Below are 20,095 nucleotides of genomic sequence, written 5' to 3'. Positions count from 1 at the left end.
TGCCGAAATATGTGTTACATATGTCTGGCCCTCAGGAATATGAAAATGTGCCTGTCTTATCTGTGGGGGCGATGTACCCTCCAATATCGAAACTCTACTGATGGTTCCGAATTGTCTGGAGGAGACCTTTGAAGTTAGGTTATAAACCTGGAGCTTCCCTCCCACCTCCTGTGTAGGACAATTCACTCCGCAGGGGGTGTGCTGGTTCAAGAGCTATCCTAATTGGATTTTGACACCTTGAGTTTTACATTTGCTGGCTAAAGGTCCAGTCACACTAAAGCTGGTGTCACACATAACGACGACGACAACGACGTCGCTGCTACGTCACCATTTTCTGTGACGTTGCAGCGACGTCCCGTCGCTGTCGCTGTGTGTGACATCCAGCAACGACCTGGCCCCTGCTGTGAGGTCGCCGGTCGTTGCTGAATGTCCAGCTTCATTTTTTGGTCGTCACTCTCCCGCTGTGACACACACATCGCTGTGTGTGACAGCGAGAGAGCGACGAAATGAAGCGATCAGGAGCCGGCACTGGCAGCTGCGGTAAGCTGTAACCAGCGTAAACATCGGGTAACCAAGGGAAGACCTTTCCCTGGTTACCCGATGTTTACGCTGGTTACCAGCCTCCGCTCTTGCTGCCAGTGCCGGCTCCTGCACTGTGACATGTGGCTGCAGTACGCATCGGGTAATTAACCCGATGTATACTGTAGCAAGGAGAGCAAGGAGCCAGCGCTAAGCAGTGCGCGCGGCTCCCTGCTCTCTGCACTGTGACATGTAGCTGCAGCACACATCGGGTTAATTAACCCGATGTGTGCTGCAGGAGAGCAAGGAGCCAGCGCTAAGCGCGGCTCCCTGCTCTCTGAACTGTGACATGTAGCTGCAGCACACATCGGGTTAATTAACCCGATGTGTGCTGCAGGAGAGCAAGGAGCCAGCGCTAAGCGCGGCTCCCTGCTCTCTGAACATGTAGCACAGCGACCTTATGATCGCTGCTTCTGCTGTGTTTGACAGCTAAGCAGCGATCATAACAGCGACTTACAAGGTCGCTGTTACATCACCGAAAATGGTGACGTAACAGCGACGTCGTTGTCGCTGTCGTTTAGTGTGACACCAGCTTAAGGGGTGCTTCACACACAGCGAGCTCACTGCCGAGATCGCTGCTGAGTCACGCTTTTTGTGACGCAGCAGTGACCTCATTAGCGATCTCGCTGTGTGTGACAATGAGCAGCGATCTGGCCCCTGCTGCGAGATCGCTGCTCGTTACACATAGCCCTGGTTTGTTTTCTTCAAAGGCGCTCTCCCGCTGTGACACACAGATCGCTGTGTGTGACAGCGAGAGAGCGACAAATGAAGCGAGCAGGGAGCAGGAGCCGGCGTCTGACAGATGAGGTAAGCTTGTATCCAAGATAAACATCGGGTAACCAAGGTGGTTACCCGATATTTACCTTAGTTACCAGCCTCCGCAGCTCTCACGCTGCCTGTGCTGCCGGCTCCGGCTCTCTGCACATGTAGCTGCTGTACACATCGGGTTAATTAACCCGATGTGTACAGCAGCTAGGAGAGCAAGGAGCCAGCGCTCAGTGTGCGCGGCTCCCTGCTCCCTGCTCACACAGCTAAGCGGTGTGCGCTGGTAACTAATGTAAACATCGGGTAACCATACCCGATGTTTACCTTAGTTACCAGTCTCCGCAGCTTCCAGACGGCGGCTCCGTGCAAGCGCAGCGTCGCTTGCACGTCGCTGCTGGCTGGGGGCTGTTCACTGGTCGCTGGTGAGATCTGCCTGTTTGACAGCTCACCAGCGACCATGTAGCGATGCAGCAGCGATCCTGACCAGGTCAGATCGCTGGTCGGATCGCTGCTGCATCGCTAAGTGTGAAGGTACCTTAAGCAACTTACCAGCGATCCCAACAACGATAGGGATTGCTGGTAAGTTGCTAGGAGGTTGCTGGTGAGATGTCACACTGCGACGCTCCAGCGATCCCACCAGCAACCTGACCTGGCAGGGATCGCTGGAGCGTGGCTACACGAGTTGCTGGTGAGCTCACCAGCAACCAGTGTCCAGCCACACGTGCAGAGAGCAGGGAGCAGCGCACACTGAGCGCTGGCTCCTTGCTCTCCTAGTTACAGCACACATCGGGTTAATTACCTGATGTGTGCTGCAGCTAATGTGCACAGAGCAGGGAGCAGCGCACACTGCTTAGCGCTGGCTCCTTGCTCTCCTAGCTACAGCACACATCGGGTTAATTAACCCGATGTGTCCTGCAGCTACATGTTTACAGAGCAGGAGCCGGCACTGACAGTGAGAGCGGCTGAGGCTGGTATCAAAGGTAAATATCGGGTAACCAAGGACAGGGCTTCTTGGTTACCCGATGTTTACTGTGGTTACCAGCCTCCGCAGAAGCCGGCTCCTGCTGCCTGCACATTTAGTTGTTGCTGTCTCGCTGTCACACACAGCGATCTGTGCTTCACAGCGGGACAGCAACAACTAAAAAATGGCCCAGGACATTCAGCAACAACCAACGACCTCACAGCAGGGGCCAGGTTGTTGCTGGATGTCACACACAGCAACATCGCTAGCAACGTCACAAAAGTTGTTCGTTAGCAGCGATGTTGCTAGCGATGTTGCTTAGTGTGACGGGGCCTTAAGGGTACCTTCACACTTTAGCAATGCAGCAGCGATCCGACCAGTGATCTGACCTGGTCAGGATCGCTGCTGCATCGCTACATGGTCGCTGGTGAGCTGTCAAACAGGCAGATCTCACAAGCGACCAGTGACCAGCGACGCGTGGAAGCGATGCTGTGCTTGGTAACTGCGCTTGCACGGAGCCGGCGTCTGGAAGCTGCGGACACTGGAAACTAAGGTAAACATCGGGTATGGTTACCCGATGTTTACCTTAGTTACCAGCGCACACCGCTTAGCTTAGCGTGTGCAGGGAGCAGGAGCCGGCACTGGCAGCGTGAGAGCTGCGGAGGCTGGTAACGAAGGTAAATATCGGGTAACCACCTTGGTTACCCGATGTTTACCTTGGTTACAGCTTACTGCAGCTGTCAGACGCCGGCTCCTACTCCCTGCACATTCAGGATTGTTGCTCTCTAGCTGTCACATACAGCGATGTGTGCTTATCAGCGGGAGAGCAACAATAAAAAAACGAACCAGCACTGTGTGTAACGAGCAGCGATCTCACAGCAGGGGCCAGATCGCTGCTCAGTGTCACACACAGCGAGATTGCTAATGAGGTCACAAAAACCGTGACTCAGCAGCAATCTCAGCAGCGATCTCGCTGTGTGTGAAGTACCCCTAAGGGGTGCTTCACACACAGCGAGCTCGCTGCCGAGATCGCTGCTGAGTCACGCTTTTTGTGACGCAGCAGTGACCTCATTAGCGATCTCGCTGTGTGTGACACTGAGCAGCGATCTGGCCCCTGCTGCGAGATTGCTGCTCGTTACACACAGCCCTGGTTCGTTTTCTTCAAAGGCGCTCTCCCGCTGTGACACACAGATCGCTGTGTGTGACAGCGAGAGAGCGACAAATGAAGCGAGCAGGGAGCAGGAGCCGGCGTCTGGCAGCTGCGGAGGCTGGTAACTAAGATAAACATCGGGTAACCAAGGTGGTTACCCGATATTTACCTTAGTTACCAGCCTCCGCTGCTCTCACGCTGCCTGTGCTGCCGGCTCCGGCTCTCTGCACATGTAGCTGCTGTACACATCGGGTTAATTAACCCGATGTGTACTGTAGCTAGGAGAGCAAGGAGCCAGCGCTAAGCAGTGTGCGCGGCTCCCTGCTCTCTGCACATGTAGCTGCATAAAGGTACCGTCACACTAAGCAACTTACCAGCGATCCCAACAACGATAGGGATCGCTGGTAAGTTGCTAGGAGGTTGCTGGTGAGCTGTCACACTGCAACGCTCCAGCGATCCCACCAGCAACCTGACCTGGCAGGGATCGCTGGAGCGTGGCTACACGAGTTGCTGGTGAGCTCACCAGCAACCAGTGACCAGCCCCCAGCGCCGCGTGGAAGATGCTGCGCTTGGTAACTAAGGTAAATATCGGTAACCAACCCGATATTTACCTTGGTTACCACCGCACGGAGCTACACGTGCAGAGAGCAGGGAGCCGCGCACACTGAGCGCTGGCTCCTTGCTCTCCTAGCTACAGTACACATCGGGTTAATTAACCCGATGTGTAAAGGCCCTGTCACACTAAGCAACATCGCTAGCAACATCGCTGCTAACGAACAACTTTTGTGACGTTGCTAGCGATGTTGCTGTGTGTGACATCCAGCAACAACCTGGCCCCTGCTGTGAGGTCGTTGGTTGTTGCTGAATGTCCTGGGCCATTTTTTAGTTGTTGCTGTCCTGCTGTGAAGCACAGATCGCTGTGTGTGACAGCGAGACAGCAACAACTAAATGTGCAGGCAGCAGGAGCCGGCTTCTGCAGAGGCTGGTAACCAATGTAAACATCGGGTAACCAAGAAGCCCTGTCCTTGGTTACCCGATATTTACCTTCGATACCAGCCGCTCTCACTGCCTGTGCTGCCGGCTCCTGCTCTGTGCACATATAGCTAGCTGCAGGACACATCAGGTTAATTAACCTGATATGTGCTGTAAGTAGGAGAGCAGGGAGCCAGCGCTAAGCATTGTGCGCGGCTCCCTGCTCTGTGCACATTTAGCTGCAGCACATATCAGGTAATTAACCCCATGTGTGCTGTAAGTAGGAGAGCAGGGAGCCAGCGCTCAGTGTGCGCTGCTCCCTGCTCTGTGCACATGTAGCTGCAGGACACATCGGGTTAATTAACCCGATGTGTGCTGTAAGTAGGAGAGCAGGGAGCCAGCGCTAAGCAGTGTGCGCTGCTCCCTGCTCTGTGCACATTTAGCTGCAGCATACATCAGGTAATTAACCTGATGTGTGCTGTAACTAGGAGAGCAGGGAGCCAGCGCTCAGTGTGCGCTGCTCCCTGCTCTCTGCACGTGTAGCTCCGTGCGGTGGTAACCAAGGTAAATATCGGGTTGGTTACCGATATCTACCTTAGTTACCAAGCGCAGCATCTTCCACGCGGCGCTGGGGGCTGGTCACTGGTTGCTGGTGAGCTCACCAGCAACTCGTGTAGCCACGCTCCAGCGATCCCTGCCAGGTCAGGTTGCTGGTGGGATCGCTGGAGCGTTGCAGTGTGACAGCTCACCAGCAACCTCCTAGCAACTTACCAGCGATCCCTATCGTTGTTGGGATCGCTGGTAAGTTGCTTAGTGTGACGGTACCTTTATGCAGCTACATGTGCAGAGAGCAGGGAGCCGCGCACACTGCTTAGCGCTGGCTCCTTGCTCTCCTAGCTACAGTACACATCGGGTTAATTAACCCGATGTGTACAGCAGCTACATGTGCAGAGAGCCGGAGCCGGCAGCACAGGCAGCGTGAGAGCAGCGGAGGCTGGTAACTAAGGTAAATATCGGGTAACCACCTTGGTTACCCGATGTTTATCTTAGTTACCAGCCTCCGCAGCTGCCAGACGCCGGCTCCTGCTCCCTGCTCGCTTCATTTGTCGCTCTCTCGCTGTCACACACAGCGATCTGTGTGTCACAGCGGGAGAGCGCCTTTGAAGAAAACGAACCAGGGCTGTGTGTAACGAGCAGCAATCTCGCAGCAGGGGCCAGATCGCTGCTCAGTGTCACACACAGCGAGATCGCTAATGAGGTCACTGCTGCGTCACAAAAAGCGTGACTCAGCAGCGATCTCGGCAGCGAGCTCGCTGTGTGTGAAGCACCCCTTAGGGGTACTTCACACACAGCGAGATCGCTGCTGAGATTGCTGCTGAGTCACGGTTTTTGTGACCTCATTAGCAATCTCGCTGTGTGTGACACTGAGCAGCGATCTGGCCCCTGCTGTGAGATCGCTGCTCGTTACACACAGTGCTGGTTCGTTTTTTTATTGTTGCTCTCCCGCTGATAAGCACACATCGCTGTATGTGACAGCTAGAGAGCAACAATCCTGAATGTGCAGGGAGTAGGAGCCGGCGTCTGACAGCTGCAGTAAGCTGTAACCAAGGTAAACATCGGGTAACCAAGGTGGTTACCCGATATTTACCTTCGTTACCAGCCTCCGCAGCTCTCACGCTGCCAGTGCCGGCTCCTGCTCCCTGCACACGCTAAGCTAAGCGGTGTGCGCTGGTAACTAAGGTAAACATCGGGTAACCATACCCGATGTTTACCTTAGTTACCAGTGTTTGCAGCTTCCAGACGCCGGCTCCGTGCAAGCGCAGTGTCGCTTGCAAGTCGCTGCTGGCTGGGGGCTGGTCACTGGTCGCTGGTGAGATCTGCCTGTTTGACAGCTCACCAGCGACCATGTAGCGATGCAGCAGCGATCCTGACCAGGTAAGATCGCTGGTGGGATCGCTGCTGTGTCGCTAAAGTGTGACGGTACCCTAACAGACAATTTCGTCAAGTTAATTAGCATACTGATTGAAGCCTCCTTAGGTCTCAAGGCCCAGTCACACACGAGATACCATGGTCTTACCTTGACAAGATGGCGGCTATACGAATATGGCTTAATAGATCAGAATATAGCCCTAATTCCTCACACTCACCATTTTTTTTCTGACCTCTGGTGCCAGTACAGTTTCAGCAGTGTTGGCACTGTCTCTCCTGGGGATGGCATGACATTGTTGCTAATCAATGCTGGTTTCACTCTCCCCTCCTTCAGGAAAATCAGATAAAGATAGGAGGCGGGGGCTGCAGCTGCATTCTCACTTCCTCTGCATTTCAATTACGTCTATGGAAAGGGAGAGTGAAGCCAAATTTGGTTGGCAAAAATGTCATGCAATCCCCAGGAGAGGCAGTGCCAGTGTGATGCCCTGGACTAGCCAGGTAGTCACAGATAGACCCCCGCACTACACCTGTCCCCCAAAAAGGTGTCATCAGCCAACCATTAAACCCTAGTCACCGCTCTCAGTGCTTGATGGACACACCAGGGGGCGGAGCCAGGCAGTTGGCCATGCCCACCGAGAAGTTCAGAGGGCCTGAGGCAGGAAACAAGTCAATCAGTCAGTCAGTCAGTGAGTAGAGAGAGGAGTCTGACATGTGCCGGGGTTGGAGCCCGGGCACCTTTGGCTAGGAGGCAAACGATGGCCTTAGCCTGCAGGAGCCGGGAAGATGGCTCAGTGGAACCGTGGTGGACCGGGACAGGGTAGTGGCCCTCCGGTACCGACCCGGTGAATCAACTCGGAAACCGGAGCACACAGGGGCGTACACAGACCCTGAAACGAGGTCCAGAATCCACTGGACTGAGTTAATTAACTGATTGCGGTCTGGACTATAGGTCCTTTCCCACCCAAGTCCCGACTGAAAACAGCAGCCCAACGAGGGGGATAGAAAGCCACCGGGCCAGCGTCTGCGGGCAAAAGGGCTCTCCCGGCATCCACAAAGCCGGGGAGCGGACTCCCGTCGCTGAAGCGCAGGCAGCCCAAGTACACAACACTGTGCAGGAGAAAGGCCAAGACTACCGAATCGGTTGGGGAACCAGACTCAGCCGGCTGCGGGCACCGACCACCATCAACTTGGTTTACCAGAGACTTGTGTGTGTGAATAACAGTGAGTATAACAGTGCCATCCGGCCGCGCACCGCCCAGCTACCCCCAACGGGCCCCGTGGCCACCATCCCTGCCCACTTAGGGGTTAACAACTTGCTGCATAACATCTCCCCCGGGTGCCCTGTAACTGCAGCGGTGGTGTCTACCTTCACCACATCCCGTGTGTGGCGTCATGAACTAAAGTGCGGCTCCGGCCGTACACCTACCTAACCCCCACCAAAAGCGCCAGCATCCCCTTTCAGAGCGAAGTGACCCTGGGTCCGGAGGTGCTCGAGCCACCCACCAACGATCCAGGATCCGAGTGGCTCGGCGACAGCCAAGCGCGGGGCGGTATACCAACACTGCTGAAACTGTGCTGGCACCAGGGGTTAAAATCAGTGTTGTTATTGTAATGGGATCAACAATTCAGACTGCATCATTAATGTAGAAATGGATTTGAATATTGCTTCAGCCCTTGCCCACAAGGGGGCAGTGTCAGACTGTGCAATCACAAACACAGAGGTGGGAAATCCCCTTCAGGAGCTTGTGTGTTCTAACCAGGAAGAGAAAGTGCGGGAAAGTTATTCAGCCCCGGAGCTTAGCCAGGAGAGAGCTGCGTGTGGTCTCTCTGAACACAGGGCTCTTTTGCCACCGTATTCGTGGAGGAATCACCCTGTGGAAGTGGTTCCTGCCATCCTCGGGCTGCAGGACTTTGTTTTCGCTGAGGATCTTCCCGGACTGCAGATCATCGCACCCGGAGTGCAAATCCAGGGGCTGTGACAACTTGACTGCAGAGCATCGCACCCTGAGTGCAAGTGCAGGGGCTGTAACCTCCCTTCTTCTGCTCAGTGTGCCCCGGGACTAAAAGACTGACTAGAATCCGTTACCAGCGGGAGAAGATCAAAGAAAAAGACCGAGGAGCTGCATCCCTTCAGCGCTGCACCGGGACCCATCATCGTGAGACCCCAGGCCTGCGACGTGGGAGCGGCATCTTCTTCTGGGATAGACTGGTACGTGATTGTAGGGAAAGTTAGGGAAAGTTGCTGCCATTTCTTTGTTGTTTTCTTCCTTTCTTTTTGCTGCGTACCCGGAAGGAGTGTAGATCCGGGGGACTCCACTATACACATGTGCGCAGATAGTTCGGTTGATTGTATTATAAATATGTTTCCTAGTAAAGAAATGTTACTACCGGTAAAATCTGAGTATGGGGATTTTGTTGGAATAGAGCATACACACACACCTGCGGCCCTACCACCGGTCGCTTCATGTGGCGTAGTCGGCAGGATGTGTGACCAACAAAATCATCCCCCGGTAGTAACTTTTAACCGGACAGCTCCCCCGCCGTCTATTGTCAATCAGGTGAGAAAGTTTGACGGACGGAACTATCCTGTAACTGAATGGACTGAGCAACTTAAGATAGTGGGGGAAATGTATAACACTGATCCTAAGACCTTAGCAGAAATGGCCATGCTAACATTAGAGGGGGAAGCGTGGACGACAGTCAGGCTGGAGACGGTTAGGGGCCAGCGTACGTTGGATGACTTGGTGCGGGTGCTGGAGAACACCTATGGGCCGACCACATATGCGGGAACATTGCGTTATATGTTCTTCCGGCGTACTCAGCTCGAGTCGGAAGACATTGCTCAATATGCCAATGCCCTTCAAGTGCTGCTAGAACAAGCCTGTAGAAAAGAAGAACAGATAGCTAGTACGGGTGCCCGTGACCTGGTGTTGAGAGATCAGTTCGTGACCGGATTGAGAGACCCGTACCTTAACCGCTCATTGCAAGATCTACTCCGGATAAATCCGGCCTTTACGTTCGCTGAGGTCAAACAAGAAGCTATAGAACGTTCAAGGGGACCTGTCGTGGACACACAGACATATACCGCGGCTTGCAGGTCCATATCTGGTATCGAGACTCCGAACAGCGACACGGAAGAACTGAAGCAGATGGTGGCAGAGTTGCAGAAACAGGTGTTACAGCTCACCCTAGACCAACAGGCGGGCCGACAAGCGAGACAACAACCCAGCCGGCCGATGGGAAGATGCTGGACATGCGGCGACCCCCACCATAGAGCAACCCGTTGCCCCCAGAACTTTCAAGTTCATCCACGGTCCGATCTACCAGAACCAGCAAGTCATGTCTCACAACAGCGGCCGCCTTTAAACTAGACACCCCTGCCAAAGAGGCTCACTCGGCAGGGGAGGCCAAAGAGAGGGGTGTAGGAAAACAGAGCCAGCCACGGAACAAACTTGCATCAAATAGCCCCACCTTGGAGGTATTACTGGAAGGGATCACCGTACAAGGGTTAATGGATACTGGGTCTCAGGTATCCACCATCTCCGAGCAGTTCTACGAAGAATGTCTAAAGCCGCGGGTTGCCTACGACTCTGATACCGCCATCAAGATCAAAGCAGCCAATAATCTACCCATTCCGGTGACGGGAGTTGCCTGGATGAACACCAAAATCTGTGGCCAAGATCTCGGGAAGAGAGGGATAATCGTGGTCAAGGAAGGCTTTGGTTCAGAAACGCCCATGATTATTGGGATGAACATCTTGAAAGACCTGAATCTGGTGTTGTTTACCAAGAAGGGGCCCAAGTACTGGCAAAAAGTGACCGCACATAGGGTCACCCGCCGTGCCTTTCAGCAAGTGGTCCGGACCTGCAACCTCCAGCGAATGACGGAAGGACAACTGCCGGTGGCCATGATCACTGTACCCCGCCATACTAGGATCACCTTACCGGCTGGGAAAGAGACAGTTATCTCACTACCCCTTAGCACCACGAGACAGCTTGAAGGCGTGGAGGTGCTGATTGAGCCGCGCACCCCGAAGGAAGGGAAGCTGAATCCACTAGTCGCTCGAACTCTAGCAGTAGTGAAAAAGGGAAGAATTCCTGTCAGACTGGGTAACACGGCTAACATGAGCGTTGACCTAGAAGCCGGGACACAGCTCGCCCGAGTCTACGCTCTAACCGAAGAGGTGAACCCTATGAGCTCCCTCCAGTTTGTACCGTCTACAGAGGGAGATTGGACAGTGACGGTCTCTGCCATGGCCGCTGTCGCGGGTGACACCAACGCGGGGCGAGAACTACGAGAGAAGTGTCAGCTGGACGTATCCCAATACTCCAAACGGGAGGTGTCCCAGGTGGAAGAGCTACTTCAAGAGCATCAGGCGTCCTTTGCCCAGCATGACACCGACTTTGGGTGCACCACCAGTATCAAGCACGAAATCCCCACAGGTGACACTGCTCCTATCCGTGAAAGGTACCGCCAAATACCTCCCCAGCAATACCAAGAAGTGAAAAATCTCCTGAATTCCATGCTACACGCTGGAGTGGTACGAGAAAGCCAGAGCCCCTGGGCTGCACCGGTGGTGTTAGTCAAGAAGAAGGACGGGTCCCTGAGATTCTGTGTGGACTACCGCCGTTTGAATGCTTGCACCATCCGGGACTCATACCCTTTGCCAAGGATCGAAGAATCCCTGACAGCCCTGAAGAAAGCCAAATACTTCTCTTCGTTGGATCTGGCCAGTGGATATTGGCAGGTACCTATGCACGAGAAAGATAGAGAGAAGACTGCTTTCATCCTACCCATGGGCCTGTACGAGTTCGACCGGATGCCCTTTGGTCTGAACAACGCGCCGGGGACTTTCCAGCGGCTGATGGAGCGCTGCTTGGGAGACTTCAACTTCGACTTCACCCTCATCTACCTGGACGACATTGTAGTCTATTCGGCCACATTTGAAGAACACCTGCAGCAGCTGGGCCGTGTGTTCAGTAGGTTGAGAGAACATGGCCTGAAGTTGAAACCCAACAAGTGCCGTCTTCTGCAGCCCAAGATCAATTATCTGGGCCACCGGATCTCAGCCGAAGGTGTCCAGCCGTCTTCAGAGAAGATAGCCGCCGTACGGGATTGGCCGCAGCCCACAAACGTCAAGGAGGTCAGGGCTATCCTGGGGTTGGCCGGCTACTACCGCCGGTTCGTCAAAAACTTCGCCCGGCTTGCAGCATCCTTGCATGACCTGCTTCGAGGGACCGCCAACAGCCCCAGAGGACGACCCATCAGCTGGGGACCCAGCCAGGAAGAGTCCTTCCAAGCCCTAAAGGGTGTCTTAATGTCTCCCCCCATCCTGGCATATGCGGACTACAACCTGCCCTTCCAACTACACACCGATGCCAGCCTACAGGGTCTAGGGGCAGTACTTTCACAGGTCCAAGAAGGCAAGGAATGGGTCATAGCCTATGCCAGTCGGTCCCTACATGAGGGCGAGAAGAACCCCACCAATTATAGCTCGTTCCGGCTGGAGCTGTTGGCCCTAACGTGGGCTATGGCGGAGAAATTTGCAGGATACCTCACGGGGGCTGAAGTACTAGTCCTGACAGATAACAACCCGTTGGCCCACTTAGAAAATGCGAAGCTCGGAGTCATGGAGCAGCGTTGGATGGCTCGGCTCTCCAAGTTCAATTACAAGATCAAATATAGGGCTGGAGCTGAGAATCAAAATGCGGACAGCCTGTCTAGAGTGTCATACCCCTTACTCAACCGAGACCGGGATGAAGAATTAGAAGGGGACGAGACGCCTGACTTTGCAAAGCTCGCCCAACAGATGATGGATTACCGCCAGCTCGTTGTGGGCGAAGCTGGAACTCCAGTGGGGGTCGCCTTGCCACCCCAGGAGTGGTGCAGGCTCCAGGATCAGAACCCTGAATGGGCCCTACTCAAACAATGGGTGAAGCGGCAGCAGAAGCCTCCCGCCGATATACGGGCACGACTGTCTACCGGGACCTTGACCCTGCTCAGTCAGTGGGACCGGCTGATTCTGAGAGGAGTGCTATACCGGAAGGTTCTCTTGTCGCACATGCTGGAGGAATGCACACAAGTTGTGGTGCCTGATCAATTGGCCCGTGAGATGGTGGCCCAAGCCCACAAAAGGAATGGACACTTCGGAATAGACAAGACCTTTCGGTGGATTCAACAGTCCATCTATTGTCCGGGGCTCCGCAAGCTGGTTGAAGACGTCTGCCAGACCTGTCGCACCTGTGAACTACACAAGTCCCCTGAGCAGCGGGCACCTGTCCAGACAATTAAAACATCCAGGCCCCTTGAGCTGTTGATGGTGGACTATCTGCTGATTGGGACGGCGAGCAGTGGCTATCAGTACTGCCTAGTCATGGTGGATCACTTCACAAAATTCGCTGTCGCTGTTGCTACCAAAGACCAGACGGCTGAATCGGCTGCACGGGCCATCTGTCGACAGTTCATCCACGTGTATGGGTGTCCGGAGAGGTTGCACCTCCGACCAGGGGGCTTGTTTCGAAGGCCGAGTCATCGAAGAGCTGCATCGGATGTATGGGATTCAGAAGTCGAGGACCACTCCTTACCACCCACAAGGGAACGGTGCATGTGAACGCTTCAACCGGACTCTACTCCAGCTGATCCGCACCCTGGCCGATGATAAGAAAGACCAATGGCCCCAATTCCTTCCCAATCTAGTATGGGCCTACAACAACCAGGTCCACTCCGTGACTGGTTACACCCCACACACCCTTCTCTTTGGCCGCCCCGGAAAAGGGGTCCATGACCTGAACCTATTCCGCCCTGGAGATGATGTCTGCCATAACTACCCCTCCTGGCTAAATGTTCACCGACAGAAGATGGAGACTGTACACCGGCTGGTGAGCCAACAAATCCGGGGCCAGATACATGCTGACCCACTCCCCGTGCAAGAGCAACCCTTGAAGTTGGGACAGCTAGTCCTGCTCTGTATCAAGAAGCCACAAGGGAAACTTCGAGCCAAGTGGGAGACTGAAGTCTACCGGGTAATCGAACGCCCCTACCCCAACGGGCATGTATACCGAGTGCAGGGTGAAGACAGTCGCAGCATTCGCACTGTGCACCGAAATATGTTGCGTCCCTGCCGATCCCAGCCTGACTCCCCTACCACAGTACCCAGAGGGGGTGACGCTGCTAACACGACTGACGTCACGGACGTTTCCCAGCGTAGTGATCACGTCGACTCTGAGGCCGGTGACTCACCTACACAACCCAGTTCTTCCCCCGGAGTGCTGACTGAAGTGGGGCGTAAAGACAGGGACAGGGAGGGGAACAACCGACCCTTGAGACGCACTGACCGCACCACTGCTGGGATCCCGCCCGGGCGGTCTTACAGGGACCAGTATGTATGGCCCACTTCTCAACCAACCCCTGTGACATCTGTAGTCATCGCTGCCTGGGAACCGACGGTAGTTGACAGGGACTGCCAACCTTTAAGTGGGGGGGTATGTAATGGGATCAACAATTCAGACTGCATCATTAATGTAGAAATTGATTTGAATATTGCTTCAGCCCTTGCCCACAAGGGGGCAGTGTCAGACTGTGCAATCACAAACACAGAGGTGGGAAATCCCCTTCAGGAGCTTGTGTGTTCTAACCAGGAAGAGAAAGTGCGGGAAAGTTATTCAGCCCGGAGCTTAGCCAGGAGAGAGCTGCTTGTGGTCTCTCTGAACACAGGGCTCTTTTGCCACCGTATTCGTGGAGGAATCACCCTGTGGAAGTGGTTCCTGCCATCCTCGGGCTGCAGGACTTTGTTTTCGCTGAGGATCTTCCCGGACTGCAGATCATCGCGCCCGGAGTGCAAATCCAGGGGCTGTGACAACTTGACTGCAGAGCATCGCACCCTGAGTGCAAGTGCAGGGGCTGTGACCTCCCTTCTTCTGCTCGGTGTGCCCCGGGACTAAAAGACTGACTAGAATCCGTTACCAGCGGGAGAAGATCAAAGGAAAAGACCGAGGAGCTGCATCCCTTCAGCGCTGCACCGGGACCCATCATCGTGAGACCCCAGGCCTGCGACGTGGGAGCGGCATCTTCTTCTGGGATAGACTGGTACGTGATTGTAGGGAAAGTTAGGGAAAGTTGCTGCCATTTCTTTGTTGTTTTCTTCTTTCTTTTTGCTGCGTACCCGGAAGAGTGTAGATCCGGGGGACTCCACTATACACATGTGCGCAGATAGTTCGGTTGATTGTATTATAAATATGTTTCCTAGTAAAGAAATGTTACTACCGGTAAAATCTGAGTATGGGGATTTTGTTGGAATAGAGCATACACACACACCCGCGGCCCTACCACCGGTCGCTTCATTATTTCACTGTGGGCAAACATAGGGATTGAGAAAAAGTTGTCTCAGTAGTGGCCAACTCCTTTAACATTTTACTATTGCCATGTGTGTAACGATCTGAACTAATATAATGTTATGATATTTATCCTATGCAATTAAAGCAGTGTGATCCTATGGAGAAACTATCTACAATTTAACTTCCATTTGTATAAGAATAAAATAAAGGTAGAGCTCTTTGAAGGTAAGCTGGAAAAACTCAGCAAAGAGGGGCACATTTAGATTTTGTCAATCATTTGTGTAAATAAATGTGGAGAGGTGGTCAGAATTCCTACGCAAATGAATGAGAATTACGACCACCTCTCCACTGACTATTATGACCTTCTTTTTACTCCCGAGATAGAGGCAGGTCTCCATTCTGTGGATAGGTCATAAATGTGCAATATGTGAAATACTTTTAATTTTTACACATTTTATTGGGTTCCCTGCAAGAAACAAAAGCACCATAAGGCTATGTGCGCATGCTGCAGTTTTGTTTTTCCAGCAAAAAACGCACCTCTGGCCAAAAAAAATCATCAAAAAAAGGCATGCGTTTTTGACACGTGTTCGGTGCCTTGTTGCCCCTGCATTTTTTTCACAATATTTAATAGAAAAACACAAAAAGAATTGACATGCTGCTTCTTTTTTTCTGCACCCAAAACTGCAGGCAAAAAAGAAGCAAGGTGTGCACAGACTTTTAGAATTATCACAGACTTTGCTGGGGAAGGAAATGCATGCAGTTTAGGGCAACAAATTGCTCACAAAGCTGCACAAAAACACATCAAAAACTGCACTGTTTACAAAGGGCCTAACACGGGCATGTAAAAATACATTCCAAACTTGACAAATATTGATAGGCGAGGAGCATAAGATAGAGTTACATTAATAACTATAAACCTTAGTGAAAAACGTCATGCTGTTGCTCAAACAAAAAATTGAACATACCGTTGTCTTGAAAAGCTGCCTCCACTCTTTTCCCAATTCCAAGAAAGTCTTTCTTTATTTTCCTAGGAGATTTTGGGTCCATTTTGAGACTTACATGATCATAGCTGAAAATAAATATTGATATTATATGCATCCACTATGCACTGTGTGCACAATTAGACAATTTAAATTTTTGATAATTAATTTTATTATTGAACAGCTGCAGTGAGGTGGGTCAATTGAAAAGGTTTAATATCCTTGAAACCTAAACGTGAGGTTTTGTCTTTCTTAGGAGAACATCTCTGTGTGCAGAATTATATGCAACTAAATAAAACATGTAAAGTTTTAATCTCAGTTGTTTATATGTTAAAGTGAGAATAATAACCAAACAAATCAATGTACAAAAATACAAAAAGAAACAGGGTGAAACGTTCGTCGGGGTGGAGGGACCTTGGTGCCAGCTACAATCAGTCTATACCATTGAGGTATTTACAATTCATCAGTCTATTAATACCTTACTGTGCTGTTTAGTGTGTATGTTTGATACTTGACTACCTTATCTACCTCATATTTGGAATATCTTGTGTTTAAGTACAGTACAGCTAGTGTTAGGGCTGGTTCACACTAAGCGACAGCGACAACAAGGTCGCTGTTACGTCACCATTTTCTGTGACGTAACAGCGACCTTGTAAGTCGCTGTTATGATCGCTGCTTAGCTGTCAAACACAGCAGCCGAAGCAGCGATCATAACCGCGAGAGCAGGGAGCAGCGCACACTGCTTAGCGCTGGATCCTTGCTCTCCTAGCTACAGTACACATCGAGTTAATTAACCCGATGTGTACTGCAGCTACATGTGCAGAGAGCAGGGAGCCGCGCACACTGCTTAGCGCTGGCTCCTTGCTCTCCTAGCTACAGTACACATCGGGTTAATTAACCCGATGTGTACTGCAGCTACATGTGCAGAGAGCCGGAGCCGGCACTGGCAGCGTGAGAGCGGCGGAGGCTGGTAACTAAGGTAAATATTGGGTAACCACCTTGGTTACCCGATGTTTACCCTGGTTACAGCTTACCGCAGCTGCCAGATGCCGGCTCCTGCTCTCTGCTCGCTTCATTTCGTCGCTCTCTCGCTGTCACACCCAGCGATCTGTGTGTCACAGCGGGAGAGCGCCTTTGAAGAAAACGAACCAGGGCTGTGTGTAACGAGCAGCGATCTCGCAGCAGGGGCCAGATCGCTGCTCAGTGTCACACACAGCGAGATCGCTAATGAGGTCACTGTTGCGTCACCAAAACCGTGCCGTAGCAGCGATTTCGGTAGCGATCTCGCTATGTGTGAAGCACCCCTTACACATATCGCAATGAGCATTGGGACGTACACTTTTCTTTATTATCTTTTATTTGTCACACGTACAGTACAGACCCAAAGTTTGGACACACCTCATTAAAAAAGATTTTTCTTTATTTTCATGACTCTGAAAATTGTAGATTCACATTGAAGGCATCAAAACTATAAATTAACACATGTGGAATGAAATACTTAACAAAAAAATGTGAAACAAATGAAAAAAATCATATATTCTAGGTTATTCAAAGTAGCCACCTTTTGCTTTGATAACTGCTTTGCACACTCTTTGCATTCTCTTGATGAGCTTCAAGAGGTAGTCACTGGAAATGGTCTTCCAACAGTCTTGAAGGAGTTCTCAGAGATGCTTAGCACTTGTTGGCCCTTTTGCCTTCACTCTGCGGTCCAGCTCACCCCAACCCATCTCGATTGGGTTCAGGTCTGGTTACTGTGGAGGCCAGGTCATCTGGCATAGCACCCCATCACTCTCCTTCTTAGTCAAATAGCTCTTACATAGCCTGGAGGTGTGTTTAGGGTCATTGTCCTGTTGAAAAATAAATGATGGTCCAACTAAACACAAACCGGATGGAATAGCATGCTGCTGCAAGATGCTGTGGTAGCCATGCTGGTTCAGTATGCCTTCAGTTTTGAATAAATGCCCAACAGTGTCACCAGAAAAACACCCCCACACCATCACACCTCCTCCTCCATGCTTCACAGTGGGAACCAGGCATGTAGAGTCCATCCATTCACCTTTTGTGCGTCGCACAAAGACATGGTGGTTGGATCCAAAGATCTCAAATTTGGATTCATCAGACCAAAGCACAAATTTCCACTAGTCTAATGTCCATTCCTTGTGTTCTTAACCCCAAACAAGTCTGTTCTGCTTGTCGCCGGTCCTTAGCAGTGGTTTCCTAGCAGCTATTTTTACATGAAGGCCTGCTGCACAAAGTCTCCTCTTAACAGTTGTTCTAGAGATGTGTCTGCTGCTAGAACTCTGTGTGGCATTGACCTGGTCTTTAATCTGAGCTGCTGTTAAACTGCGATTTCTGAGGCTGGTGACTCGGATAAACTTATCCTCCGTAGCAGAGGTGACTATTGGTCTTCCTTTCGTGGGGCGGTCCTCATGTGAGCCAGTTTCTTTGTAGCATTTGATGGTTTTTGCCACTGCACTTGGGGACACTTTCAAAGTTTTGCCAATTTTTCGGACTGACTGACCTGCATTTCTTAAAGTAATGATGGCCACTTGTTTTTCTTTACTTAGCTGCTTTTTTCTTGCCATAATACAAATTCTAACAGTCTATTCAGTAGGACTATCAGCTGTGTATCCACCAGACTTCTGCACAACACAACTGATGGTCCCAACCCCATTCATAAGGCAAGAAATCCCACTTATTAAACCTGACAGGGCACACCTGTGAAGTGAAAACCCTTTCCGGTGACTACCTCTTGAAGCTAAACAAGAGATGCCAAGAGTGTGCAAAGTAGTGATCAAAGCAAAAGGTGGCTACTTTGAAGAACCTAGAATATAAGACATATTGTCAGTTGTTTAACACTTTTTTGTTAAGTATTTCATTCCACATGTGTTAATTCATAGTTCTGATGTCTTCAATGTGAACCTAACATTTTCAGAGTCATGAAAATAAAGAAAACTCTTTGAATGACAAGGTGTGTCCAAACTTTTGGTCTGTACTGTATGTTTACGACCTGCTTATGTATTCCCTTGTGCTCACTGTAGTATGATTCATAACAATTCTTTTATGCACTTTATATCTATTTACATTATTCTATCACATTGACTATTGTCCAGTCCTAAAAGCACTTACCTTGATACAATTTGTATTTTATTTTGATTTTTATTTTTCTACCTCACTGACTGTCAGCTTACAAAATACTTACCACAGTCTATTCTTTGGCACATTGCTGAGTCCTCTTATTTTCTTTGTAGTATCTTTCTCCTCATTTATTTTCACTTTTTAATTGTTGTATTTTTATATACATTTAATAAAATTAATTTTAGATTCCTTTGCAAAGCTTCTGTTACGCAAGGGCTAGGGAATGTCCAGAGCAAGGCGCACAAAAAGCGGAGGAAGGAGTGCACCACAGCAGCATATACATATATATAGAAAAAAGGAGTGCTGGAAATGCAATGGAATTTAAGAATAGCCACAAAAGAGAAAAGACATTGCACATGTCCGCACAACCTATTTGTAATATCAAAACACCTTTATTAGTGCACTTATACACAATAAAACCATTTAAAAACATGAAAAGTGCAGAAGCAACAACCTAGCACCCACAGACATCATCAATGGATAAATAACCATACAATTTAAATGTGTATTGCCAGAGACAGATAGGTCTGCATGCCCCTATTTGAACAGTGACCTATATGGGCTGCAATGGGCCGTAAAGAGTCACCTAGATAACAATGAAAGGCAATTGTGCCCTAACAGCAGGTTTACAATCCACATAAGGAAAGCTATATCAGGTTTTGCATGTAAGGTATATAGCCATGCATATAATGCCACACCGAAGGATACCTATGAGGGCATGTGACCATAGGGTGAAAAAGAAAGCCGATAACAGCCAAAAATAGACACATATAATACAATATTGTCGGCTCGGCCCCACACCCAAGAGCGGCCAATTACCCACCCAGCTGGTGATCCCCAAGGATCATTTGTCCAACACCGGCAGCGATCCGGATACCGGACCAGACGAGGGGGCCGTAGGAGGGGTTTTCACAAGAAGAACAACCAGGACTCGCAAACAAACGAACCACTACAGATTCGGAGCGAGACCGAAACAACGGATTTGAGGCCGCCTACAACCACCCAGGAGAATCAGGACATCTTGCAGGTAATTAATTTATCTGACTATGTTTTGTCCCCCCACGAGGTTTCGGTTTTGAGAAAAGGGCTCACTTTCTCACCAACACATAGGCTGGATAAGTTTACACTGATCAAAGATCTGTACCTCTTTTGTAGGAGATTAACATTCCAGGTTCTTTTTAAGAAACCAGAAGCCATTGATGCATTGGAACCAGATGAGCAGCAGGTTTTCCGGGACTTGCTGGATCTCCTGCAGGAGAGTGATAGTAATATCAGTAGGGGTAAGTTC

General features: G+C 50.9%; 1 protein-coding gene across 1 annotated transcript in view; it reads right to left on the bottom strand.

The window, feature by feature from the left end:
* Positions 1 to 20,095, bottom strand: part of LOC142292241 (stromelysin-1-like) — a 77,976-nt gene that overhangs the window by 9,163 nt on the left and 48,718 nt on the right. The window contains exon 9 of the mRNA XM_075337459.1: positions 15,655 to 15,758. Within this exon, the coding sequence (XP_075193574.1) occupies positions 15,655 to 15,758 (104 nt within the window). The remainder of the gene's footprint in view (positions 1 to 15,654; positions 15,759 to 20,095) is intronic.

This window comes from Anomaloglossus baeobatrachus, chromosome 2 (genome assembly GCF_048569485.1).
Source record: "Anomaloglossus baeobatrachus isolate aAnoBae1 chromosome 2, aAnoBae1.hap1, whole genome shotgun sequence".
Lineage (NCBI taxonomy): Eukaryota > Metazoa > Chordata > Amphibia > Anura > Aromobatidae > Anomaloglossus > Anomaloglossus baeobatrachus.
The sequence above is the reverse complement of the archived record's forward strand: the minus strand, read 5'-3'. Positions and strand labels throughout refer to the sequence as shown.